At 42.3% G+C, this 27,542-nt stretch overlaps 1 protein-coding gene across 1 annotated transcript in view; it reads right to left on the bottom strand.

The window, feature by feature from the left end:
* LOC137537877 (mucin-6-like) overlaps window positions 1–27,542 on the bottom strand; it is a 146,453-nt gene that overhangs the window by 59,064 nt on the left and 59,847 nt on the right. Inside the window, exons 6-12 of the mRNA XM_068259823.1 lie at window positions 26,858–27,095; window positions 26,592–26,718; window positions 19,812–19,899; window positions 18,018–18,127; window positions 17,730–17,937; window positions 8,620–8,742; window positions 6,138–6,258 (exon numbers count right to left, since the gene is read on the bottom strand). Of these exons, the coding sequence (XP_068115924.1) occupies window positions 6,138–6,258; window positions 8,620–8,742; window positions 17,730–17,937; window positions 18,018–18,127; window positions 19,812–19,899; window positions 26,592–26,718; window positions 26,858–27,095 (1,015 nt within the window). The remainder of the gene's footprint in view (window positions 1–6,137; window positions 6,259–8,619; window positions 8,743–17,729; window positions 17,938–18,017; window positions 18,128–19,811; window positions 19,900–26,591; window positions 26,719–26,857; window positions 27,096–27,542) is intronic.

The following is a 27,542-nucleotide window of genomic DNA, read 5'->3' as shown; positions in this document are numbered from 1 at the left end:
GAGTAGACTACACAGGAGGCAAGTATGACTTGTGTATGCTTATTTTGACTTTTAATTTTCAGTTCAGGTTTTCTTTAAGTCTACCTAAGGTCAAGGGACTTTCCAAAATATCGCTGTGGGAACCCCATAATTTTTAAGTGCCCCCGCTGCACTGTGTATTTTTTTTTTAATTTCAAGCGAGAGTTTTTCTGCTTACAAAGTGTCTCTGACGGGGTTTTTGTTTTCTAAATAAGGTTTATTGTCAGAAACAATGTAACAGTGCCATAGTAAGTGGAGCAGTCATTTCGGATGAGAGCTCTCAGTAAAGGTGAGTTGTGTATTCTGTGACTTGTCGTTTAAAGCCTATTTAGCTTACATAGATCTTTGCTGAGTAATGTGCTGTTTGAGTGGCATTAGTGACATTTTTTTGTTTACCACACGCTCTAACTACCAGTAATAATGTCTATTCTTTAGAAATAGAAAGGCATTTTGTTTGCCCGGAAGTGGTATCCAAGTGTAAACAGTCTCTGTTTGCATTGCTCAATGGATAATTATGTATAATTGACTATAACGGGAACCTTACACAAGCGGAAGCATTACAAATCTTCCGACCCAATATTACCCCGACATCTATGGGAAATCACATTTCAGCTGCTGGGAATTGAGAAGGGAAAGTCTACTACCCACTACTTGTCACAGTTTACTCTGATGTGACATAGGTAAGAAATATGTGGCATATGAACAGATTGTGAAATATACATATATACTGCCACGGTACTTGCTAACAGACAGCTAAGCAGCAGCTTATACAGCAATTACAGTTAATCAGTTGGCTTTATTTGCCATGTGTGTAATTTTTATTGCAATTTGTTTACTTGCAGGTATATTTTTTCAGTACTGTGACTCACTTTTACTCCCTCTTGTCTAGAAACAAAAGCACTTAAATAATAAGTAAAACATTGGGAAGGAGGCTAGTGCTTATTGCTGCACTAGCTGATGGGCCTGCAGCAGCACATTTCTATAGGTAGAGTGTGGCCTTATCTTTAGCATGCCAGGGACTGTCAGATGCGACCATGGCACGATTTCTGAGATCCTATACTAACATTAGGTTCCTCCGTATCCCACAGCTACCATTGTGACAAAGATAAAGGAACGCTCTCTACTTCCTACTTAAATATGCTACTGTGAGGTTTAAAGAAAACCTGAACTGAAAATTAAAAGTCAAAATAAACATACACAAGCTATACTTACCTCATGGGTAGTCTACTCCTCAACCCCTTTCTCCTCTCCTGCGTCCTCTTTGTCCAACGTGATCAAAGGAATTCTCCATCCTCCATTTTGAAAATGGCCATTACCCCATAACTGATTCCTGGTCAGCACACTGTTAAACTGTAACATCGCCCACTTGAGCCATAGGGAAACATAGACATTACCTGGCGCATCAGTTTTCCTCTCAGCTATAACTGACAGCAACTGACATATAACTGACAGCAACTGATATCTTTCAGTTCTGACAAAATGTTGTCAGAACTGGAAGGGATCGTTGTCAGAAGAAAATGGTGAGCTTCTGGGAGGAACTGACGGCGATGTAAGTATGTTATATTCATTTTAAGTTACCTAATGTATTTATTTTAAATAATTGTACTTAGTTCAGATTCCCTTTAAGGGTCAATACTAGCTCAGTTTTTTCTTTTTTTAATAGGCTTTATATTAAAATGCTAATTTTTTCACATAGAATGGATCCAGATATTAAGCAAAACCTAATAAAAGTCATAAGAAACGCACTAGGAAATGTAATGGATTAAGTTATCTAAAGAAGAGTCAGATGAAGACTTAGCAGAGCCCTAGGTAAAGCAATGGTTTTGCACTCTCTTGCCCTGCCTCCCAGTCTATCAATAGTAATGGTGCTCTGACATGCTGGAGAATATTAAGCGGGTGATGAGAAAACGCAAATCACTTTTGGCTTTATGTGCGGGCCACAGTACAGTTATTAGACAGCTGTGTGGCCTTCAGATACAAGGTTTCCCTAGATACCAGAATTATGTAGTCATGTGCTCCCCAGATACCAATATCAAATATCTACATTCCCACAGATATAATATTTTAGCAGCTATGTGCCCCAATACAAGAATGAATTATCTGTTGTGCCCCAAGATATCTACATTAGGCAGCCATGCATTTGTGTGTCACTTTCACTTTCATAACACTGTTTTTAAACTGTTAGTTTTTTTAATATTTCCATGAATGACGGCTGTATACGTGGTGAGGACAGGGGTACTCATGGCAGTGTCTTTCAATGCAGGATGTGAATTTCATGACCTAGAATGTACAGGAGAAAAAACTAGGGCATGAAATCCACGTCCTAAAATCTAAAGAGGTTAAGAAGCTGTGTGTGTTTTCCCCAGATAGCAATGTCAGGTAGTGATGTGTGCCCTGTCAGATAGTAGTGTCAGGTAGTGATGTGTGCCATCCAGACACTAGTATAAGGTAGCTATGTCTGCCCACCTGATAGCAGTATCAGGTAGCCAAGTGTGCGCTCCAGATAGCATTATAAGGTAGCCTTGTGTGTTCTCCAGACAGTGGCATCAGGTAGTCATGTGTGCCTTCAACCCCCCATAGTAAACAGTAGTGGAGTGTGATATAGTAAGTCATTCACTTGTCCTGCCTGTGTGCTCCCTTCTCCAGCCCCCAATGTATCTCTGGTAATGCCTTGTCATGGTTTCCCAGGGGTAAACTGACATCACATGCTAGCTGGCCATGGGAGCAGAGACACAGCGATGCCAGGGAGCTATGACACCAGGACGCGCTGACCAGAGGAGGAGCATGCCAGCAGGACAGGTGAGTTATTTACCTCTCCAGTACACTCCATTGCTTACTCTGCATTTCCGCTACAGCATTTTTAGAGACCTGCATTGGGCTTCCTGATCACTAGACAGGCCCACAAAGACTGAGGCAAGAGCCTAACTTTTGTGTGGGTAGTCTGGCCTTGATTTAAAGCCCATATCACAGATATGAACAAATATACATATCATTCATTTTCACATAGTGAGTGGACCAAATTTAGTTAAGAGCACTCTAAAAGAGCAAATGTTCAGCCATGCTGAATCTAGATGCCACTGTATACTGCACCTTTGCAGAAGAGTGACGTATTCACTCAAAAATTACTACAAGAATGCTATACCAGAATCTTAAGGAAAATTTAGAAGCGGTAAGAAAAAAAACATTATTTGAAATATAGCTTCAAAGGGCCACAAGGCTATTTCTAAAGCTGCGATGCTCCACTGAACAACTGTAAGAACCATTATTTCTATCTGGAAAGAACATAGAAAGATGATGACTTTTCTTAAAGGACCACTGTCACGAAAATCATAAATTGTAAAATATATATATAAACATATACGTATAAGAAGTACATTTCTTCCAGAGTAAAATTAACCATAAATTACTTTCCTCCAATGTTGCTTTAACTTACAGTAAGTAGTAGAAATCTGACAGCACCAACAGGTTTTGGACAAGCCCATCACCTCATGGGGGGTTCTCAAAGTTTTCTTTCTTTGTCCAACTGCCAAACAAGTGTATGGTGAGCAAGGAGGCTGTCCAGCATCTTTGTATAAATCTTTTTCAGGGAGTGTCTTTATAAAGTGTCTTTATAAAGAATAAAGGCCTTGCTGACAATCCCCAATGGAGAGATGGACTAGCCCAAAATCTGTTGGTAATGCCAGATTTCCACTACTTACTGTAAGTGACAGCAACATAGGAGAAAAGTAATATATGGCTCATTTTACTCAGAAAGAAACATACTTCTTATTTGTATGTGTTTACATATATTTTAAATGTTAAGATTTTCGCGACAGTGGTCCTTTAACTGTAAGCTTATCTAGTCTAAGCTGAAATCAGTCCACATCACCAAACAATGAGAAAGATATTGAGCATGCGAGAGTGGCAGAGCTGAAAAACATTTTATATAAAATAAAGTACAGTAGATCACTGTGAAAAGTGTTACATGACCATTTCTATAACTCTGACAGTGTACCGAACCATTATTTAAAATGGGAATGATTTTTAACAGTGATTTCTTCCCAGCAATAGCTTGCCTGTCAATCTTGCTTTAAGAGTGAATCAACAACTCACTTTGAAAGTATCAAACCATGCCTGCTCACGATTCATGCTCAACCAACTGTAGAAGTATAAATATGCAAAAAAAAACCCCACTAGATGGCACTGTGTGTATTCACAATGTACTGCTGTTTTCTATCATTAGTTTTCTGGTTTCATGTCAGATTGTTCTGAATATGCCTTGCGCGTGTAATATGCTGCATATATGTTATCCATGATGCTATTGAAGTAAATCTGCTATACTGAGTGTGCTCTACCTGCTCAATCTTCATACAGACCAACTCTGCCAACAAGGACAACATATAGAAAACTGTTAGGACTCCCTAGTCTCAGCTAATGCCAACTTCTAGGACTCTACAGCAGTAAGCCATGCAGCAAGGTAAAGACTGCTGCAATCCCAACGTAATAAAATCAAGTAGACAAAATACAGCCCAGTGGAAACTAGAGGCCCCTTTATAAATGGTATAATGGAAATACGGTCAAAAATTGTGGCAGTCATGTGATGATATGGAAATGTTATGTTGCCTCCAGAACAGGAAAATTGCATTGAGGAACCATACATTGTGCACTGTACCAGTAAATTGTTAAAAGTCTCCTCTGTTGTACATAAAAATCACCAAGGTATTCTAATGATTGGAAGTTATAATTAATCTGCTGCATGCCACCCGTGTAATAATGTTAACCAGAGTCCTGAATCAGCCGGTTTCTGGCATATAGCTCCACCCCTTGCCCAATATGGCAGTGGTTATTCTCTATGCGATATATTGAAAGGCCTGAAGCCTTTTTGGGCAGGGGGAGGTGCTATGCACCGGAAACCGGCTGATTCAGGACTCTGGTGAAGATTACAAGGATGGTATGCCTTGTAACTATTACTTTTAATAATTAGCATACCTCTGTGTTTTTATGAGAATGTCTGATAAACTGTTGATGAGCTGAAGCTCAAGTATAATTATGTCATCTAACAAGGCAACGGTCTAAGACCTAAATATACATATACATTTGGGCTGTCTTAGTTAAAGACCTGACTTGGATCCAAGAGAGATGCTGTAAAGGCTTAAAAGAAGCACTTCATGCTTGAAAGCCTCTCAAGGCTTATGATCGCAAACACACTGCAATGTAATCAATGCAATGTGGTCACCAGTTTGGAAAGAGGAAGCTTCAGAGTCGAAGCAGAACATAGACCGCAACCCTGTGACGCTGTCCACTAGCTTGGGTGCTGAAGTTTGGTGTTAAGCATAATTCGGATTTCCGAATGCAGGATCCCGAATTTGAACACCAACACTTATCACGAGTTCCTCTTTTTACGCTGCCCGTGTTTTGACGAGATTATCTCACGTATGTCATTCACACAGCACTATTGCATCTGCTGTTTCCAACGAGGGAAAAAAAAAAAATTCTAAACTAATAAATAATTCAGGAAAAATACTGGCATACAGTTCGTTTAAGACTTGAATCACAGTGGTGGAAAAATGTCACTGCAATTACCATGGTAATTGCAATGCCCTAGCGATCAGTAAATTGTGTGTCAGTCCAAACATGGAACCAAAATGCCGCCCAGGGAAAAGGGCTCAAAGTCAAAAACATTTAGATAAATATGCCCAGCTTATTTTTTCTGCCAACATCAGCCTAAGACTTCTTTCACACAGGAGGCTGAAGGCGATGAATTCACTGCCTGTCAGCTGCTCCCATATACCGTCTGGGCCCTTTGCAGCACTCTGTATGGGTGTTGAAGAGGTAGGCCCCCATGGAAGCAATTTTTTTTTAGTCGCTGAGCACCACTGCCGAATATTACAAATGTTGGCATAGCAGGCAAGCACACATTTCAGTCTCCCATATGAAATAGCCATAAATGAGATGAGATTTCTCCAACAAAGGAACTAGGCCTTATCCTGGTGCTAGGAATCTACTGTGCAACAAAGATTTCATAAAAAAGAGAGGAAAGCTTCTTCCCCTTCTTATTTTCCCTTTCTACCTCTGTATTACAATCTTCCCATGCCTACTCGTGGCACTAAATAGGTAGAAATATAGAACCAGTATCTTACCAAACACTGCAGTCTGTGCGAATGAAATCTCCAGGGTTGTAGATTTGTCCATTAGAAAAACAAGGGCAGCCACTGACTGGGACACAGGTGTTGTTGCTAGACAGGTCATCAAGGACAGTTCCTAAAGAAAGAAGGTGAGAAAACATTCAACGTGACTTGATAAGTTGCTAATGGACCCTTTTACTTTATACATTTCTCTGAAAATATAATGGCACCCCAACTACTGGATTTAAATGTCTTCTCCATGACTTCTCATTGGCCACTTAATAAAATCAACATTTGAAATGTCTACCTTTTAGGAGCTGCTCAAGTTAGAAGCTAGATTCACAGTGGGATGTTGATGTTCAGCAGGAACACAACGCAACAAGAAAGGTTGTACCGCACATTACCACCGTGTTACTGTCGCATACAGTAGGTGCAGTGAAGCATACAGACAATGAAAAGTATGCTTCCCTGTATCTGTTAACATGTGCGTTTAGAAGTAACGCAACATGTTACACCGCAACGCTAACGCCACTCTGTAGACGTTGTATAGACTTATCATTTGCAGCGCAGTAAGCAGCGTTATAAGACTTTATAATGTGCGGCCATAACAACCCACTGTGAACCTAAACACTTCTCTAGCCAGCTATCTGACTCACCTGTTTGAATAAGTCAGGTTACAAGCAAAGAAACAGGTAATTTGCTATACAACGGGTTATAAAGAAGCTTAAAGTGTGCCTGAGATGGTACACTTTGCCTTATTTATACTTACCTGGGGATTCCTCTGATCCCATGAGATCCGTGGCCTTCCTTGCCCTCGAGTCTGGCTCCTCTGTTCACTAGATATCCTCGTCGGTAATCCGGTCAGTTGCCATCAGTCGTGGTCCTCTGTGCATGCACGGTCCAGTCGCGCGCTCCCCCGCCGCACTTCCATGCCTGGAAGCGTTCTGTGCCTGGGATGTAGTACTATTGCTTAGGTGCAGAATGCTCCCAGGCACGGGAGCACGACATGAGATGCGTGCACAGCTGAGCTGAGCATACGCAGAAGAGCGCAACCGGCCGGATTACCAACGAGGATATCTAGTGAAAGGAGAGGACGGCGAGGAAGGCCACGGACCTTATGGGGCTGGAGGAAACCCCAAGTAAGTCTAAATAAACTAATTGGAGCAATCTCAGGTTCCCCTAATGCTTGGGAGGAGGGAGTTATCTGAGTTATGTTTTTATTAAAAAAACTTTTATAAAAAACTTTTTAAGAATGTAGTCATGATGTAAAACTAACATCTTAAACCACTAATTATATCAGGAGAAAAGAATATGGGACAATTAAGACTTACATTTCCAACAAGCAAGTTTGTTCTTGCCTGACACTTATTTCTTAGAAGGCCACTATTGTGAAATAGTGTCAAATTTCAAGTGTTTGTGTGTTTACATGAGATTTAAAATTCTCATAAATGGAACCTGAAGTGAGAGGTCTATGGAGGCTGCCATATTAATTTCCTTTTAAACAATCCCAGTTGCCCGGCAGTCCTGCTAATCCTCTGCCTCTAATACTTTTAGCCATAGGCCCTGAACAAGCATGCAGATCAGATGTTTCTGACACAAATCTGACAAGATTAGCTACATGCTTGGTTTAGGTGTGTGATTCAGACACTACTGCAGCAAAAGAGATCAGCAGGACTGCCAGGTAACTGATATTTTTTAAAAGGAAATAAATATGGCATCCTCCATATACCTCCTAGCTTCACGTTCCTTTTAACATTAGTGATAAAGTGTACCTGAGAGGGTACACTGTGCCTTATTTAAACTTACCTGGAGCTTCATCCAGTCCTATGAGGACCATGGATTCCCTCACCTTCCTCCCCAGCTGCTCTGTTGTTTCAGGATTGCATTCGGTATCTTCTTTAGTCGCAGCCAATCGTGGAGTTCTGCGCATGCGCAGCCTGCCACACTCGCACAGCCAGGAACACAATGCGGGCGTGCGCATGCCTGGGCCGCACATGCACAGAACACCCCCTCTGAAGAAGATACTGGAGGTGATCCTAGGACAACGGAGCACTGGGGAGGACAGCGAGAGAGCCCTTGGCCCTCATGGGGTGGGAGGATGCCCCAGGTAAGTATAAATTAGGCACAATGAACCGTCTCATCTTCTGTTTAATGAAAGTGAATCAGGGACAGAGACTTTTATTTTAAACTTACTGTTGCATCCTTAAAAACAAGGCACCCTGACACAGTATACATTTCGGTAGAGTATTTATAAAATCTTGTACTTGCATAACTCAAATATACAGTTTTTTTGTGTGTTAAATTTCACCCAAACTGTCTTTCAATTCAAAGGACAGGTGCACTTACAGACAACTGCACATTTCTATTGGATGTAGGAGATATAGGCCTTTTTGTGCATACTTTTACTTAATTATTTTTTTTAATTATTTACAAATCCATACTTTAATTGCTTTGTATTCACAGATATGAACATATAAATGAATAGCGTCCAAGTTACCTGGTGGGCAGAAGCAGCCATACACACAGTTGGCATTACACGTGTATTGAGGGTTTGAGCAAGTGGGGCTACAGGGATTTGCACATTCTTCATAGATCTGATTGGCTGGACATGTTCCCAGAGCTAGAATGTGAGAGAGCACAAAAAGCAACAATGTTAGATTAGTGCATATTGATAACCTGTATTCATAATGGTCTCAGTTCATTTTCAACATACAATATATTGAAATTGAATTAATGTTTAGTTGTGAAAGGCACTAACCCCTCAAACCAAAGCTTCAAGGAGCAAGTAAGGCTACTGGGATAACTCTGGTAGCATGTACCCACTTTTTTTTTTTTTTAAAGTTAGCTAGAATGGTTATTTTGCAGCATCTGTAGATATCATGCCCGTCATTAAACTGGCTTACAGATGTATTCTCCGCTGCTCACTTAGGCTGCCCTAACAGTGGATATCTCCTCTGTCCCCAGGAACATTGTCATGTGTCTGCAGTAGGAGAACAGAGGCGCCAGCAGAATAAAAGTGGATAAAACCTTTAAAATTTGCTTGGAGGAAGTGGTGGACTTACCTCCATAAAGCAGACACGAAAGACTGTTTGAAAAGTAGCAATCACATTTATTATATGGTACCCCAAAAGTGCAACGCGTTTCGCAGGCTGAGCCCGCTTCATCAGGCAATAAAGTGGGGACAAAACAGAATTCCAGCAGTAGTAGGTGTAGCGCCTCACATGTGTCTGACTTTCCAGCAAAGCTTTAAAGTGTATCCAAGGGTTCTTTTGTAATACAAATGGGACACACAGCCATTTACTTAATGACATGCCTCTGTGTCCTCTCTGTTCCCCCTTTGTTGGTATGTTGACTGCTGCCATAGACCACAATGTAATTTGGGCATCGGTATATTCAGTATCTCTGGGTGTCAGGGTTTAGCTATTACATAGCTACGGGTATAGTCAGGGGTCACTTAGCAGCACATAGAGGTCAGCTATTATGTAGCTAAGCTTAGGTTAGAAAGCTGATAGTTGAATATCATTAGAATAACATTACTTATATTATAAATATTGGAAACTGTTTACCGAACGCCTCTATTAAGCGCACACCAACACAAAGAGGTACAAAGGTAATGATAATATACTGTACATATAATAATAATAATTCCAGGCATTTGTCTTTCCATTAGGAATTTTCAGTTCCTCATATGGCCACGATTTTATCCAGGTGCAGTGGAAGATAATACAAATGCATTAGAGCCGGCGCCACTAGAACGCTTATTACAGTGCTTTATGATCACCAACAAGAACCCAATGAGAGCACTTTCCAAAATTGGGAAGCTGCTTTTAGTGGGCCCTTCATCCGGGGCCGGATTTAGGCCAAGGCCGCCTAGGCCACGGCCTAGGGCATCACAGGAGGAAGGGCACCAAAGCAGCAGGCTAAACTGGTGCAGCATTTGCATGCTTGCAAATGCTGCAATGCAGGGAGATCAGGCGAGCGCCTGACCGTGATACTCTGCTGCTAGCCGCCTGTGCAGCGGCTAACTTGCTCTCTGTGCACGTTTGTATTGTGGCCAGCAGCTATGGACATGGGCAGCATTGGAGAAGGAAAGGAATAGGAAGCTTTTTCACTGAAGACGAGCAGAGAAATGAGTGACACTGATGGCTGCTGCAGTGTGAAGGCAAGCTGGCTACCTATACTGAAAGACGGGGGTGAGAAAAGGAGGGGTTAAGGGAGTCATCTGGCTACCTATACTGGAGGGAAAGGGGGAGGAGTCATCTGGCTACCTATACTGGAGCGAAAGGGGAGGAGTCATCTGGCTACCTATATCGGGGAGTCATCTGGCTACCTATACTAGAGGGAAGGGGGAGGGGTCATCTTGCTACCTATACTGAAGTGGGGCGGCTGGGAACAGTGGCCTGGGGCAGTAAAGAGTACAAATCCGTACAGCCACCTAGCATGCAAAGAACTGCTGTGTCAGACCTGGGGTTAATCAGTAAATAAAGGTGTCACAGCAGTGTCAGCTGTGAAACTTGAACATCCAGGAACTAACAGGCAAATGGACATATTGCAACATCCAAGCACACAATAGCTCCCTGCAAAAGTACACAAGGCAGCAAATTATCCAGAAAATTGTGTACCTATTGTTGTACTGGGAAAGTTACACAGCAATGACCCCAGTGTCCCCTAATTATCTATTATACCTTTGCCAAAAGGATTGAGGTTGCATACTGTATTATTTTTGATTGTTAAAAGACCACTATAGGGACATTCTACTGTTTGTTACTATAATCTGTTACTATAGTCATTCATTTAATAGGAGCAAGATTTAGAGGCCTTATTTACAAAGGCATCGTCAGAGATCTTAACCACTGATGCTTTATTTCTGCTGGATTTTTGTGCAAAAAGTGGTTCAATTAATTTTCATATCATTTTTTGCCTGTAATTTTTCCAAAATGTGTCATGCAAGAGTCTAGTATAAATGTTGAGTATAATAAAAGTTTCACACAAAATCATGTCAAAAAGTTAATTCAATTTTCCCTTTCTGCCAGGCCACAATTTCCCCAATGTACAACTTTTTGGTAAAAAACGTGCAGTTTTTCAGATGTGGTGTTTTGGTTGCAGGTTTCAGGAGCATGTGGAAATTTGAATATGAACGCAAATTTTAATGCGAAAATTGGAACCCTGCTTTAGCACTGCTGGGCGACCCTGATTCGTCTATAACGGTTTCATTTATTTTTTCCTGGGCAAGTTAGACTCGTCTAAATAGCTAGAAAGGTTGAAGGACACCTGAACTAGAAAGGGATATGGAGGCTTCCATATTTATTTCCTTTAAACAATGCAGATTGCCTAGCTGTCCTGCTGAGCCTTTACCTTTAACACTTTTAGCCATGAGACCCTGAACAAGCTTAGCTGCTTGTTACAGGTGTGTGATTCAGACACTACTGCAGCCAAATTGATTATCAGGACTGCCAGGCAACTGGCATTGTTTAAAAGGAAATAAATATGGCAGCTTCCATATACATCGAGAATGTGTAAATCTCTGTACTGTACATACATAACTCAAATATACAATGGACTATTTTTAAAAACTACACCCATAATTGCTTTCAATTCAAAGGATTGGTACACCTACAGATAACTGCACATAACTTTTGGATGCAGGAGATACTTTATGCATATTTTTACTCAAATCGTTTTTTTTACTTATACAATTATTTACAGTGTGCAGCAGCGCAATACACTACTTGCAGTGCATTACCGCAAAACACGCATGTTGACAGTGAAACATACTTTTCATTGACTGCATGCAACGCAATGCGCAGATTACATGAGGCACAGCGTTCCTGTTCCATTGCATTGCGCTCCTACTTTTACAGGGAACACCCACTCTGAACATAGCCTTAGAAGTCTTGCAATGTAGAACATTTCAGTTTACTGATGCAATATAGTCTGTACTAATAGGAAAATAAAAGCTCAATTCTTCGATATTATTTGACCTTTTATATGTAGCAGTCAGTCATTGCTATTGTGAAATGGAAAGTCTACGTTCACAGTTATCTAAATTTCCATGCTTTGTGTGGAATTGCGACTGCACATCTGTCTTGCAGCTAACGTATTTCAATGGCATCACAGTTTGAATGTAATCAGATTCATTCTATGACAGAACAAGTGTGAACCCTCTCTAAAGGGGTTTACTAATGATCCAATTTCTAGCGTAAAATCGTTCGAGTGATCAGATAATTCTGATCGGAAGAAAAATCGTTCACTACACCATCAACGAATCAATCTTTGCTTCCTATCTATCACAACCAATAATAAAATCCAAATTTTGGTTTGACCAAAGTCCAATCGAAGACTTTTTATAATCGTTCATAATTGATTGTGCCCATCAATGGAGATTATTTACTACCAATCCGATCAGAATTTCTGATCGCTCGAATGATTTTTTGCCAGAAATTGGACCATTAGTGGCCACCTTTAGGTAACGCTCAAAGTGAAATGTTGCGGTGCGTATCCTGTAAAAACAGGATCGCAATGGAAGGGAAAAGTGGCATCGCGTGTTGTGTGTGCGGGGCAATGCATACAGTGAAGTGCACAGTGCATACAAAGAATCATTCACTGCAACTGCATGCATTGCATAATGCTGACTGGCCACACTGCTAGCGTGCCAATGGGAATATACCATAGCAATCTATTTGCATCGCGTTAGCAATGCCATTGTATTGTTCGACACAGTGCACCACAACATGTAACTATGAACACAGCCTAAAGGTGGCCGAACACTGGTCGATTTGCCATCAGATCGACCAACAGATAGATGCCTCTCTGATCGAATCTGATCAGAGAGGGATCATATGGCTGCCTTTACTGCAAACAGATTGTGAATAGATTTCACTATGAAACCGATTCACAATCTGTGGAGCTGCTGCCCACGCATACATTACCTGATCCGGCCAGCGCGAGTCCCCCGGTCTCCGTTGTCTTCTTCTCCGTGCTTGGCTCCAGCTTTACTTTACTTCCTGCCGGGGGGAAGTTTAAACAGTAGAGGGTGCTCTACTGTTTAAACTTCCTGTCGGGACAGGAAGAAGTTAAGCCTGCCGGAGGCCAGCGGAGAAGGAACAGCGGTGACAGCGGGGACACGCGCCGGCGGAGCAGGTAATGTATTGCCACTAGCGTCGGTCGTTGGGCATTCGAATGCCGCTATCGACGCACTCCCGACCCGCCGGCGAAATCTTCCGCACGGATGGATCGACGGGAACAATCGGACGGAAATCGATCGTTCGGTCAGCGTCTGCACAACGATTTTACAGAAGTTTCGATCACAGTGATTGAATCTGCTGTATATCGACGGGAAAAGCGTTAAGTGTATGGGCTCCTTAATTCATGGGTCGAGTTACTATCAGTATTTGTGTTGTGATAGCTGAGGGACTGTTATACAGAGACTGTTATACAAGTCTCTTACAAGTGTGTGCACCTCATACTGTATCGCAACACTGACATGGCTCCAGATCTACAGGAAAAGCACTCTCATGTGGGCATACTGTGCCATGAGAAAATTAGGATTTAGATCCCCTTGAGGTAATGTAATTTTTTTTGAGATTTAGGCTAGGTTTACAGTGGGAGTGCTTTGCATTCCCTGTGACAGCATTGGTAAAGCCGTTCCACACATTTCATACAGTGAAAAGAATGCTTTACTGTTATTTTTAATGCGTACGTTTTATGAACTGCATGCAGTGTGTTACGATGCAGCACACCGTTATACCGCAATGTACCCACCACACTGTAAACATTGCATAGGGGGTATCTTGCAGTGCAGCAAGCTACAAAGCGACCGTTATGCTGCATTGCAACGCACCCCTGTGAATAAGGCCTTTAACCCCCTCCCGACCGCCTAACACCAGTCAGTGTTTGGAGGGTGGCAGCCCCACGTCCACCTAACCCTGAAAAGCGTCAAGTCCTCGGGCAGGGTTTTGCATGAGATCGTGTTCTCCGATGCACGCGCATCTCCGCTTAACCACTTGCCGACCGCACACTCATACCGTGCGGCGGCAAAGTGGTAGCTGGAGGACCAGCGTCGCCAGGTGCCTCCCTAATTAATCAGGAAAGGCCGCTCGCTGATCGTGGCTCGCAGACCAAATGTAAACGCAGGAGACTTTTGTCTCCTTTGTTTACATTGAACGGCGCTGCTGCTACAGCAGCGCCGTAAGGCAGATCGGCGATCCCCGGCCAATCAGCGGCCGGAGATCGCCGCCATGTGACAGAGGACAGCCTGTCACTGGCTGCACAGGACGGATAGCGTCCTGTGCAGCGCCGATCACCAGGGGGGAGAAGGAGGAGAGGGAGGGGGGGGGGGGAATTTCACCGCGGAGGGGGGCTTTGAGGTGCCCCCCCTGCAACACCCAGGCAGGCAGGAGCGATCAGACCCCCCCTGCACATCATCCCCATAGGGGGGAAAAAAGGGGGGTGATCTGATCGCTCTGCCTGCAACCTGATCTGTGCTGGGGGCTGCAGAGCCCACCCAGCACTGATCATAAAAAAAACACGCTGGTCTTTAAGGGGGGGGGGTAAAGGCTGGGTCGTGGTTAAATGACTATTTACATTGTACAGCACTGCGATCTACGGCAGCGCTGTACTGGGGACAGCCGTGTCACTCGGCTGTCCCCTAGAGAGGTTCAAGAGCGATCGGTTCTCATAGGCTGATGCCTACGACAGGCGATCGCCGTCATTGGCTGGCGGGGGGAGGGATTGGTTAAAAAAATATATAAAAAAGACAAATTAAAAAAAAAAAATACCGGCACATAAAAAAACAAACAAACATCGCAGGAGCGATCAGAGCCTACCAACAGAAAGCTGGTGGGCAGAAAAGGAGGAGGGATTTACTTGTGTGCTGCATTGTATGGCTCTGCAGCAGCGTACGAGAGAGAACGGCGCCGGAGACTTGGGCGCAGGACACAGCCAGTATATGACTGATCCTGCTGCCGCACAAGTCCGGGCCGTGTTAATTACTATTCCCCCTCCAGGCCGACATGGATAGTGGGGGAATGAAATAATTCGACTTCCAACAATTGCTGGAAGCCGAATTATTGTTTTAAAAGCAACTTCAGGTCCGTCTTCTGACGGCGCTGAAGTTACTCCCTGTGCCTGCGATAGCCGTAGTTCCTATTACGGCCTATGGTGGCGCCGGCTGCGCCAAAGTCTCCTGCGCTGCTGCGCCCAAGTCTCCAGCGCTGGATTTACCGTGTTCGCTGCAGCAAGCTTTTAGAGCTGCAGAGCACAAAATTGTAAAAAATTGCTTGGTCACAAGGGGGGTGTAAGCCTGTGGTCCTGAAGTGGTTAAATAGGGTACGTTCACACTATATTCATATCAAATATATGGGCATGTTCACATCTCTGCATTGTAACAGATTGCATTATTCTAAATCGCTGCGTGTAGGCTTTGCATTAAAGTTTATGTGCAGCGTTTATTGCAGTTTACACACATTATAAAATGTTATGCAATGCACACAGTGTGGATCCATCCACCCCTAATAAAATTAAAAAAAAAAGATAATTTTAACCACTTCACAACTGAGGGGTTTTACCCCTTCAGCATCCAAGCAATTTTCACCTTTCAGCTCCTTCCATTCATTTGCCAATAACTTTATCTCTACTTATCAGAATGAAATGTGTTAAATGTGTTTTTATCACCACTAATTAGGCTTACTTTGGGTGGTAAATTATGCCAAGAATTATTTTATTCTAAATGTTTTTTAATGGAAAAATAAGAAAAAAATTGGAAAAAATCCGTATTTTGCAGTTTTCGGCCATTATCACTTTTAAATAATGCATGCTACCATAATTAAAATCCACGTAATTTATGTGCCCATTTGTACTGGTTATTACACCATTTAAATGATGTCCCTATCACAATGTCTGGCGCCAATATTTTATTAGGAAATAAAGATGCATTTTTTTCAGTTTTGCATCCATCATTAATAAAAAGCTGATAATTTATAAAGTAACAGTATTATACCGTCTTGACATACATATTAAAAAAGTTCAGTCCCTAAGAAAACTATTTATGCATTTTTTATAATTGTAAATTTATTTCATTGTATTTTTTTACAAAAAAAAATAAATGTTGGTAACTATTGGGAAGTGTGGGAGATAAGGGGTTAATTTAAAATGTAAAAACAGGTCTTTGCATTTAAAAAAAATACTTTTAGATGTAGTTTTACTATTTGGCCACAAGGTGGCCTCAGTCTTTTTTTTTTATACGTCCTGTAAGCAAAATATGTATGCTTACAGGAAGTGTACTGAAGATGGGAAACTTTTATTTATTAGAATGATCGTGCAGCTTCTCATAAAAGGCGCCGATAATTGCTATGGGGACTTAGATCAATGATTAGGAATTGCTTTCCCATTCATTGATCTCCTGGTGGGCAGATGGCAACATGAACGAGCGCACAAATAAGCGGGAGCGCTTACAGCAGTGGTAGCAGCGGGAGTACGTATATTTACTCCCCTGGGCGGTTAGATGAAGTCTGCAGGGGAGTAGATATACTGTACTGGAGCTGTGAAGTGGTTAAAACTGCAATGCCAGAGTTCAGGTCCCTTGCCATAGTTCTCTTTGCCTGCTATGCCTTGCAATAGCTCTCTTTGCCTGCTATGCCTTGCAATAGCTCTCTTTGCCTGCTATGCCTTGCAATAGCTCTCTTTGCCTGCTATGCCTTGCAATAGCTCTCTTTGCCTGCTATGCCTTGCAATAGCTCTTTTTGCCTGCTATGCCTTGCAATAGCTCTCTTTGCCTGCTATGCCTTGCAATAGCTCTCTTTGCCTGCTATGCCTTGCAATAGCTCTCTTTGCCTGCTATGCCTTGCAATAGCTCTCTTTGCCTGCTATGCCTTGCAATAGCTCTCTTTGCCTGCTATGCCTTGCAATAGCTCTCTTTGCCTGCTATGCCTTGCAATAGCTCTTTTTGCCTGCTATGCCTTGCAATAGCTCTCTTTGCCTGCTATGCCTTGCAATAGCTCTCTTTGCCTGCTATGCCTTGCAATAGCTCTCTTTGCCTGCTATGCCTTGCAATAGCTCTTTTTGCCTGCTATGCCTTGCAATAGCTCTCTTTGCGTGCTATGCCTTGCAATAGTTCTCTTTGCCTGCTATGCCTTGCAATAGCTCTCTTTGCATGCTATGCCTTGCAATAGCTCTTTTTGTGTGCTATGCCTTGCAATAGCTCTCTTTGCGTGATATGCTTTGCAATAGCTCTCTTTGTGTGCTATGCCTTGCAATAGCTCTCTTTGCGTGATATGCTTTGCAATAGCTCTCTTTGCGTGCTATGCCTTGCAATAGCTCTCTTTGCCTGCTATGCCTTGCAATAGCTCACTTTGCCTGCTATGCCTTGCAATAGCTCACTTTGCCTGCAATGCCTTGCAATAGCTCTCTTTGCCTGCTATGCCTTGCAATAGCTCTCTTTGCCTGCTATGCCTTGCATTAGCTCTCTTTGCGTGCTATGCCTTGCAATAGCTCTCTTTGCATGCTATGCCTTGCAATAGCTCTCTTTGCGTGCTATGCCTTGCAATAGCTCTCTTTGCCTGCTATGCTTTGCAATAGCTCTCTTCTTTATCCTGTTCTGAAATTACTCACAGCATAGGTTGTTGGTCCTCCAGTTGCTCAGTGGTTGAGAGCACAAGGCACATCTGGTGGAGTACTCTGACAGGGTGGCACATGCACAGTTCCTGTCTCCGGGAATGTCACACTGCTGCAAGTCCTGCTGGCACCGCTTTATAAATGGAATTTTAGATACCATGCACATGGCAGAGACTTGATCCAGGAGGTTGTAACAATCAGTCATCTACAAAATGACACATCATCCACAATTAATTGGTTGTATTAAGAAATTGTGAGCAAGTGAAGGATGTATAAATAACTTACATATTGATTGCTGTTTAGCGTGTCTAACTGTGGCAACGCAGGGGGGCAAATTACATTTGGATCATCAATCTGTTGTAGATTGGCGTACTGATATGGTGTCAGCAATTTTCCTGTAAGCAAATTAAAGAGGTTTATTTTATTTCTTTACAATAAAATAATCCATAAACCTGCCTATGCTCTAACAATATATCCATTTCTGTCCAACACTTTAGAGCTAAATTGGGCTAAATTGTATTGGGCTTTTAGATCATATACAGTTCTGCAGTAAGCACCTTAGCAATGGTCACAGCCAGAGTTAGATGCTGCTTTGGGGCATATTGGTTATTAGCTGAAAAAAAATCTTTACTGTCCAATAAAGTAAGTACTGTGAGTTTGAGTGAGTTCACATCTATCTGCAATACCCATCCAACAGTCAAGCAAGAGATTATTATATATACATATTGATATAATGAATTGTATGTGTAGTGCGGATAATTAATAGAATGTTAGTAGTAAAGAAAATAGTCTTATATTTTTATTTTCAGTTATATAGTTTTTTTTTTATAACATTGCATCATTACACTCAGCATTTTAAATAATCTTATGGCAGGCTAGTGAACTTTTGAACTTTACTCTGCAGAAAAACAAAATACAGTGACAGACACTTGAGATAATAAGCTTCAGAAGACAGAGCTCTCTGCGACTTTGAAAGTCGTGGAGCTCAGATAAGCTCTATTGCATAGATAACAACTGGACTTTCTTAAAGGGGTTCTGTGGCCCCTTTTCTGATTGCAATTTAAGTGAATTGATATGTTCCTTTAATAAGTACAAATCCTTATTTACCTCTCTTGTGTTGAAAAAGCTGTGCTGTCTCTGTCCAGCTCCTTTCTAATTATTCGTCTTGTTAGACAAATATTGTCCTTCAGGAAGAGGCAGACTAACAGCAGCTGTTCCCCCTTGTCTTTCCCTCCCCCTGCTGTCTGGATTGTGCACAAAGGTCAATGATGACTTATGGTGACGTGACAGCAGGGGGAGGGAAAGACAAGGAGGAACAGCTGCTGAGTCTGCCTCTTCCTGCAGCACAATATTCCTCAACAAGACAAATAATTAGAAAGGAGCTGGAGAGAGACAGCACAGCTTTTTCAACAGGAGAAGTAAAAAAAGATTTGTAGTTATTAAAGGAACATATCAATTCATTTAAATGGAATGCAATCAGAAAAAGGGCCACAGAACCCCTTTAACTCTTCCTGTACTGGGAACAATATTAGACTCATATCTCTGCTGCTAATGTTTTATTTCTTAGATGTACTACACATACAAATCATTATATCATAAGTTTATTTTTACTTCAGATTCCCTTTAAAAGGGTTCTCTTGGTTCCCTGACTTCTCGTCAACTATCACCATTGGAGCAAACCCGAAGGCCTTCAGGAGAGTGCAGATTTACAGCGAAAGTCAAACATCCCTTGGTGGATGCTAGTCCAGTTTAGAAGATCCAGAATGAAACTTCATTGGAAAACAGTTTCCAATCACAGCACCCTCTACAACACGAACCGTTGTGATTTTCTGAATAGTGTGAGTGTACTTTACTACATCCTATCTGACACCTACTAGGTTAAGTTGGTGCTGTACTCCCAATCACATTAGCGGATTAACTTTGACTAGCGCCCCTTGGTGTGGACCTGGTTCTCATTACATTCTGTGCCTTGGCATGAGTCCACAGATACTGCCTATAACATGCTGGATTCAAATACCCCTGTGGCAACACATACCGCTGCATCACAAGAAAAAGTCAAATGTTGTAATGCTGATTTACCATTCACCACAAATTCATCCTTGTTAATCCCATTGAAGTTCCCGCAAAGTCCACATGTTCTGTTCATATAGTTTCTATCCACTTCAACCTGTTCATTTGGAAACACAATAATTAGAAAGCACCATAAAACATATTATGATGATTACATACATTTTTCAGTATATAAAGGACCACTATCATGAAAAATTGTACAACTTAAAAATACCTGTGTACATAAATATAATGTGCATTTTTACCATAGTAAAATGTTCTCCTAATTACTTTTCTTCCTATGTTGCTGTCACTTACAGCAGCTAGTAATAATCTGACAAGATTTGGAGTAGACCATCTCCTCTTGAGAGAGTCCGTATTTCCTTTAGGCTAGGACCACACATGCAATATTTCCACATGCAAAACTGCATTACAACTGGTAACCAATGTTAGTCAATGAGAGGGTTTATAGTTGAATGCAATTTTCACATGCAGGAACAAAACGTACTTTTTGTAACATGAACTCTCACATTGTGCGTGTTTTTCCACTGAAAATCCTCAGCTACTGTGGAAGAACTCATGCAAAACACATACAGATGTGGAGAGTGTGCAAAAATCGTGTGTGGAAAAATGCACATGTTTTGCCCTGGTAAGTGTAGTCCCAGCATGGACAGGTGTGGTGGTGGACAAGTGCTGCATGAACAAGTGTGGTGAGTCTGAGGTTCCCACAGCGGTGTTTCATACCCTAAGACTGCTTTCACAGTAAGACGTTACAGGCGTACGTTAGTGCAGTCTGTAACGCAGCCCTACTCACAGTAATGAAAAATCAATGGGCTGTTCACAGTGCCTACATTGCGTTACATTGTAACGCTACATGTTCAAATAAAGTGCAGCATGCTATGCGTTCTACGCGGTTTTAGCTGCGTTAGACTGTGTACACATGCTCCGGTATGTTGTCTTTTGGGTTTTTTTTGGGCCAGAGAGGAGGCGGGGAGAGTCCTCTATTGTAGCCAGCCACATGGCTACTTCATATTCACTGCACTGCAGTGTTTACTTCCTGGAGCGGCCGCTGATTGGCTGGCGGGACCATGTGATGCGGAGTGATCCGATCACGTGGTCTCCACAGCGCATAGGACACAAAAGGCGCACCAAGAGCTGCATAACGCAGTTCTAGGTAGCGTCCTCCTCCAACACCACCAGGCGTTGTGTTAGGGACACGTTATGCTTCCTATAACGTCCCCTAAAATGCAACTGTAATGATCTGCTCAGCTGGCTGCACAGGCAGACAGCTGTTTGACCATTCCTCTAGTCTGTGGGCTGCAGGTCTCTGGAAGAGAGACCTGTCTTTCCTTTGCAAGTTTCTGACCTGCTCTGCTGCTGAGGAATTTGCATACATTTGTTATGCAAATCAAATCGGTAGCGGCTGTGGATCCTTCTGATCTATGTTCTTGGAGTGTAAGCTGGAGCAACGGTTGCTACTGGTTACCTCATCTGTCTGTCTTGCTTGGATCGCACTAGCCTCTAGCGGCAGCGGCTGTGGATCCTTCTGATCTGTGATCCTGTTCCTGTACCCGGATCGCACTCGCGCTGGCAGAAAGAGCAGTGGACCTTTCCTATCCTGTTCCTGAACTCTGATCGCACTCGCTCTGGCGGAAAAAGCAGTGGATCTTTCCTATTGTGTCCCTGAACCCGGATCGCACTCACTCTGGCGGAAGAGCGGTGGATCTTATCTCTCATATTCCTGTTTTCCGTTTGTCTGTCTTGTCTGATACGAACGCTTGCTGTAGGCTCGGTGAGGTAACCGTTTAGCAAGCGTTCATGTTCTCTCTTTTCGTGTTCGTCTGTCATTGGTTAGTCAGGGTGGCATGCTTGTCTCTGTTGCGCTCTTCGTGCGGAGACCGCGCCGTAAACGCATTCGCTGTTGCGAATGAGTGCGGTGTTCGCGTTTAGCTAGCGTTTGTTGTTTTCATTATTTTCTCATTGTTGTTTGCTGTGCCTTTGCTCCTCTCGTGCTCTGTCCTTTTCTGTCTGGTGTCTGTTGGCAATCGCCATTCTTTGCGATTGCTTTCTTGCTTTTTTTTCTGCTGACGTGTGTTTATTGTCGCTGGGTGGCGACTAGATTGGTGGGCACACATTCATCCTGTATCTGTGCTCTATCTCTTTAAGGGCTGTTCAGCCCTGCATTGCCTAAGATCTGTACAATTCCCATCTGGCATCTGTGGCTGTGCAGAGGCTGTGCTCGTCTGCACTCCACAGCGCCATCTGCCGGTGGGAATTGCCCTCTGCTGGTGCATTGCACCTAGCCTGGGTTCACTTAATTATACGCTTGTGGAGGGTTTCCGCTGTGTCCGCGCTGACCACGAAAACAATTCCGCAAATGTTACAGCAACGTCCTGGTGGGAAGGAGGCCTAAAAAAGCAGGATCACAGTGCAACAGAGGAGCAAAGTAGAATTGTGCATCTGTTGTGACACATACAATGAAGCATACAATTAATGAAAAGTTTGAGCATGTTGTCCTGTAACGCACAGCATGTCTCCTGTTATGTGGACAGATTCCATAGCACTGTAATGTGCTGATGTGAATGTATCATAACAATATAATTGCACCGCATTAGGAGTGGGATCAGATTGTCTGACGCAATGTACCACAACGTCCCAGTGTAACCATAGCCTTATTCATTACAAAAACACCCCCTTGACCTACATAAAGATGCTAGCAAACCTGTCTTCTCATGTGCCAGTATTCTGGCAGTTGGACTATGCCACTACCATACAGATGGTGATTTTTTTCTTTAGATATAGGAAATCCAGAGACTCCTCCATGAGGGAATGGAGTAGTTTAAAACCTGTCCGATTTCACAGCTACATTGGAAAAAAACCTAACTAATCTAAAAAATGACACATGATAGAAATATTACTTCAGTTTATGTTTAAAACTCCTTAAAGGCAATCTAAAGTGAAAAAAAGTATAATGATTTGTATGTGTAGTACAGCTAAGAAATAGAGCGTAAGTAGCAAAGATTTGAGTCTCATATTGTTTCCAGTACAGGAAGAGTGAAGAAACGTCAGTTGTTATCTATGTGAAAGAGCTTCTCTGAGCTCTTCGACCAAACTTGGTTGGCTACAGTGCTGTTTTCTGAAGCACAAATCTCAACCTATCTCTCACTGCTTCTTGTTTGTTTAAGGTATCATTGCAGGAAAGTTGTGGGTCATTAGCTCTGCACATTTTCATATTTAAAAAAACAGTGTGGTTTTTTAACTGCAAATATTAGATAATGATGCAATATTATAAAAAAAAAGGCTATATAACTGAAAATAAAAATATGAGGCTCTTTTCTTTGCTACTAATGTTCTATGAACTATAAGAACTACTCATACAATTCATTATATCATAGTTTTTGTTTTTGCTTCAGTGTCACTTTAATAGTAATAATTGCATGAAGTATTATTATAGGATGTAAACCTTTGGCAGGGCTCTCCTTTCTTGTGTATGATACTTGATTGTGCACTCTACCCACAGAATAATGTGAACTTGTATCATTGTGTGAACAGTGTATGATCTGTGAGAACAGTGGATGAGCTGGCATTGTGTATCTTATTGCTTATTTACCTGTATTGTCATTGTCGGTAATCTTATTTATTGTACAGTGTTGCGTAATAAATAATAATAGGTAGTCTAGACCAGTGTTTCTCAACATTTTATTGGTATGTACCCCTTTTAAAACCCTGTACTCACCAAGTACCCCCTGACATAGTAAACATTATCTCAAGTACCCCTTGACAAATATATTTTTAATCATAGTAAATAATAATTGGTTCTAAACCATTTCCAAGCATTTATTATTGCTTTTAATTAGCTAAAATACTAATTGGTGTTGTTTATATAGGATTTATCATAATCTAAAACTCTAAATTTGTTATACTTGGTTAATTATATCAAGCCCGAGTACCCCCTGGAACCATCAGAAGTACCCCCTGGGGTACGCGTACCACACGTTGAGAACCTATGGTCTAGACCCTTGCAGCCAATTTGCTGTGTTTAAGGCTATGTTCACAGTGGGCAGGGTCGGACTGGAACACTAAGGGCCACCAGGAAAGTTTCAACCTGGGGCACATCGCCCCCACCCCCCGCGGCACGGTATCGCACCCACATTTTGAGCTCACATACGCATGTTCTCCAGAAATGTAGCACTATATAAATACATCATTTGGTAGGACATTAGATTATGGTAGAGAATAGATTGTGAGCACTTCTGAGGACAGTCCAGGGACACAGACATATGCGGCGTGCGCAGTGCACTGCAGCACAAAAAGAGTGGGTGTCACCATGCACTGGAACATGAGAGTGGTCATGATGAGTCATTGGCAGATCCAAAAATACACAAAATATCAAAAAATACACAAAATAAGTAGCGGTGCTATTGACAGAGAGTGGCTCTGACCAGATAAACTTAAGATAAAATAATCAAGTAGTAAAAATATTAAGTAGTCACACACCCCCATAAAATAATTAAGTAGCCATGTGCCTTACAATGAACAAAATATATAGCCAGGTGTGTCAAAATAAAATAATTTAGTAGCCAAATGGGCCTTGTATACATAAATTAAGTAGCCATGTTCCCAAGAAAACAGAATTAAGTAGCCATGTGCTGATATATATCAGTATTAGGTAGCCAGCTATAAGTGTCCCCTGCATAGGTAGTTAGATATAGGTGTTCCCAGTTTAGGTAGCCAGGTAGGTGTCCCCAGTTTAGGTAGCCAGGTCTATAGGTGTCCTCAGTATAAGTAGACAGGTGTATAAGTGTCCCCAGTTTAGTTAGTGAGTTCTATAGGTGTCCCCAGTGTACAGGTAGCCAGGTCTATAGGTGCCCCCAGTTTAGTCAGGTCTATAGGTGTCCTCAGTTTAGTGTCCCCAGACTAGGTAGCCTGGAAGGAGGAGCAGCGTCGGGCACAGAGCAGCGGGGAGGGGGGGCTGTCTCCCTTACCCGGGGCCCCCCCTTTGCCGCCCCCTCATGCAGGAAGTATGTAAGTTGTTTCCCGCTCGCTGCTGCAGCACATTCTAGCTTGGAGGGGGGAGCGGGGAAGGGGGGGGCCCAGGTGAGGGAGGGAGAGGAGAATGCTCCCCCTCCCCGCTGCTCTGTGCCCGCTGCTGCTCCTCCTGCAGTGCTCGGGGCCCCCGGGTGCCACTAAAAGGGAGGCCTGCCGGGCAAAATCCCGAGCTCCCACCCCGCCGGCCCTGTCCGATGCTGACAGTGGGCATTTTGTTTTCTATAAAAGCAGGAACACAACGTAATGGAACATAAAAGTGGCATTGTACATGATTTGCGTGTTGTCATATACATATAAAGGATGCAGTGCTTTGGTCTGCACTCCTTACATGCTCCTGGAAAAATGACTAGGTTGTGTGAGAATGTATTTGACATTAAACTATTTTCTACATTATTAAGTAATTAGCTATTTGTGCACCTTTCCTTAAAGGGAGTTGCAACACCAGAAATTAAAACAAGTCTGAAATTTTTTTTTTGTCCTTAATACTATGTATACCCCTTTAATTTTTTAAATGGGGTACGAGTATGCCTCTCCTTCATTTCCCCTCCAACTCACCCATGCCTGTGCCATTTGCCGAGTCACTGGACTAAGAGGTGGTGGGTAAACCTGCTGGATTGTGGGGAAGGTTTTTTTTTCCTCCTCCTCCCCTCCTTTGCCATTTGAAAGTCTCCCATGTAGTGATGGGAAGTTCAGATCTTTTCAATGAACCGGTTCATTTGAATCAGTTCTTTGAATCATTGAGCCAAGAAACTGTTCAGAATGGATCAGTTAGGAGTCTGCTGCTGTAATCTGATCCCTGAGTGAGCTGGGAGGAGTTCCTTCTCTCACTACTTACAGCTCAGCAGCTGCAGTACCTGTTTCATCCACTGAACTGTTACAAATGAATCATTCAGTGTGATGAATCGGATCACACGGCTCACAAGGAAGAACCAGTTCAAATGAACCAATCGTTCATGAACTGGATAACACTACTTTTCCACTATGATGTTTCGTTCGCGACTCATTTTTTTATGAATTGCAATCGGCGTAATTCTTGTTGCAATCACGCTACATTCTCGGTGGCGGTACAGCACAACGTGGATAGTGGAAAAAGCAGCTTGCACGATCGCAAGTGCAGGTGATTTGCCCTTGCGATCGCACTTGCTAGTGGAAAAGGGCCCTTATGCCTCATTCACACTATATGCACTCTTGTGCGCATTTCATCAACGTGTATAGTATGCAATCAGCTAAAACATCAGAAGTGCATAGAGAGCACGTCTGATGTTCATACTATGAGCGTTGCGCAGCAGTGCGATGTTATATCGCACTGCTGCATGCATGTTTGATTTCTGATCGCTGATCTCATTCACTGCAATGTATGGGATCAGCAGCGCAATGCATGGCAATGCATATGGCGTCCCGAACGCACAGCTATAAGCGTTGCCTAATGTAAACGAGGCCTTAGGGAGGTTTACACATTAATGTTAGCTTGTTGTCAAGGTGATGTGTGCTGTGGGAGGGACAGCAGAGAAGAGAAAATAAAACACTGGGCTGGGTTGAAAAAGAAAAAAAGAAAAAGTGATGTCACATCTGGCATCACAGAGAAGCAGTCAAGATGGAAACCAGCATAAAATGTTTTTTTTCATATTACTTTTTTTAACTAAATGTTGCCAGTGAACACGAAAATCAATGGGAAAGGTGGGCTGAACAAGTAATTTCCGATTGAATGATATTTTATTATTTTTTTCACTTAATATGGATTTCCAACCCACTTTAACTTACCATGAGATTACTTTCACCACTCCATGTCACAATAAGTTCAAAACCTTTCTGCTTTGCAAACAGCTTGGTTATCGCTCCAGTCTTGAAAATTTCAATTCCACTTGTGGTGTAAGGCAGGTTTATTTTCCTAAACAAAAAAGCAGTAAATACAACATGATAGAAAGGGATCAACTTAAAAGAGGTTTTCTCATGAACTTTCATTTTATGAAATTGCATGACCTGCTTGAGAAGCTCTGTGCCGTTGCTGTGTAGGCTCGTAATCTTACCTTCCCAAGATGGTTATTGTGTCTCCATTTACCACCACATTGATGGCTCCAATCTGTATCATAATCCTGGTAATAGAAGATGCGCTAGATCTCTGCACTTGGACATTGAATTCTGGGGAGTTGGTGTTGCAGACAGTTGCAAAGACGTAGTTGCACGTCCCGCTGAACTCGTAGAGATCATTGTCAAATGTGAAGAAGTGGTTGTTTCCCCAGGTGGAACAAGCTCCTTTGTTGGAACCTGGATATGGAGCAGATAATCAACGTCAGTTTATGAAAATGTGCATGGACCATTTACAATCACATTAACTGAATTTTTTTGACAAATAATAATTATTCCATTTATTTTTTGTGATGATCAATTTGGTGATCAATATTTTTCCCTTTTCATTATGCTTGATTAGGTAATCTCTTTTGCCTCATAAACCAGGTTTAATTGGGCCCCTAAGATGAGGAATAACAGCAGCTCCAGAGAAAGTTTTGAGTGTTAAGCTGGCCACTAACGGTCCAATTTCTAGCGAAAAATCGTTCGAGCGATCAGAAATTCTGATCGGACGAAAAATCGTTCACTACACCATCAACCAACCAATCATTGCTTCCTATCTATCACGACCACCAAGAAAATCCAAATTTTCGTTCGACGAAAATTCATTCGGGCGACATTTTTTTCACTCGTTCATAATCGATT

The sequence above is a fragment of the Hyperolius riggenbachi genome, chromosome 11 (genome assembly GCF_040937935.1).
Source record: "Hyperolius riggenbachi isolate aHypRig1 chromosome 11, aHypRig1.pri, whole genome shotgun sequence".
NCBI classification, from domain to species: Eukaryota; Metazoa; Chordata; class Amphibia; order Anura; family Hyperoliidae; genus Hyperolius; species Hyperolius riggenbachi.
The sequence above is the reverse complement of the archived record's forward strand: the minus strand, read 5'-3'. Positions and strand labels throughout refer to the sequence as shown.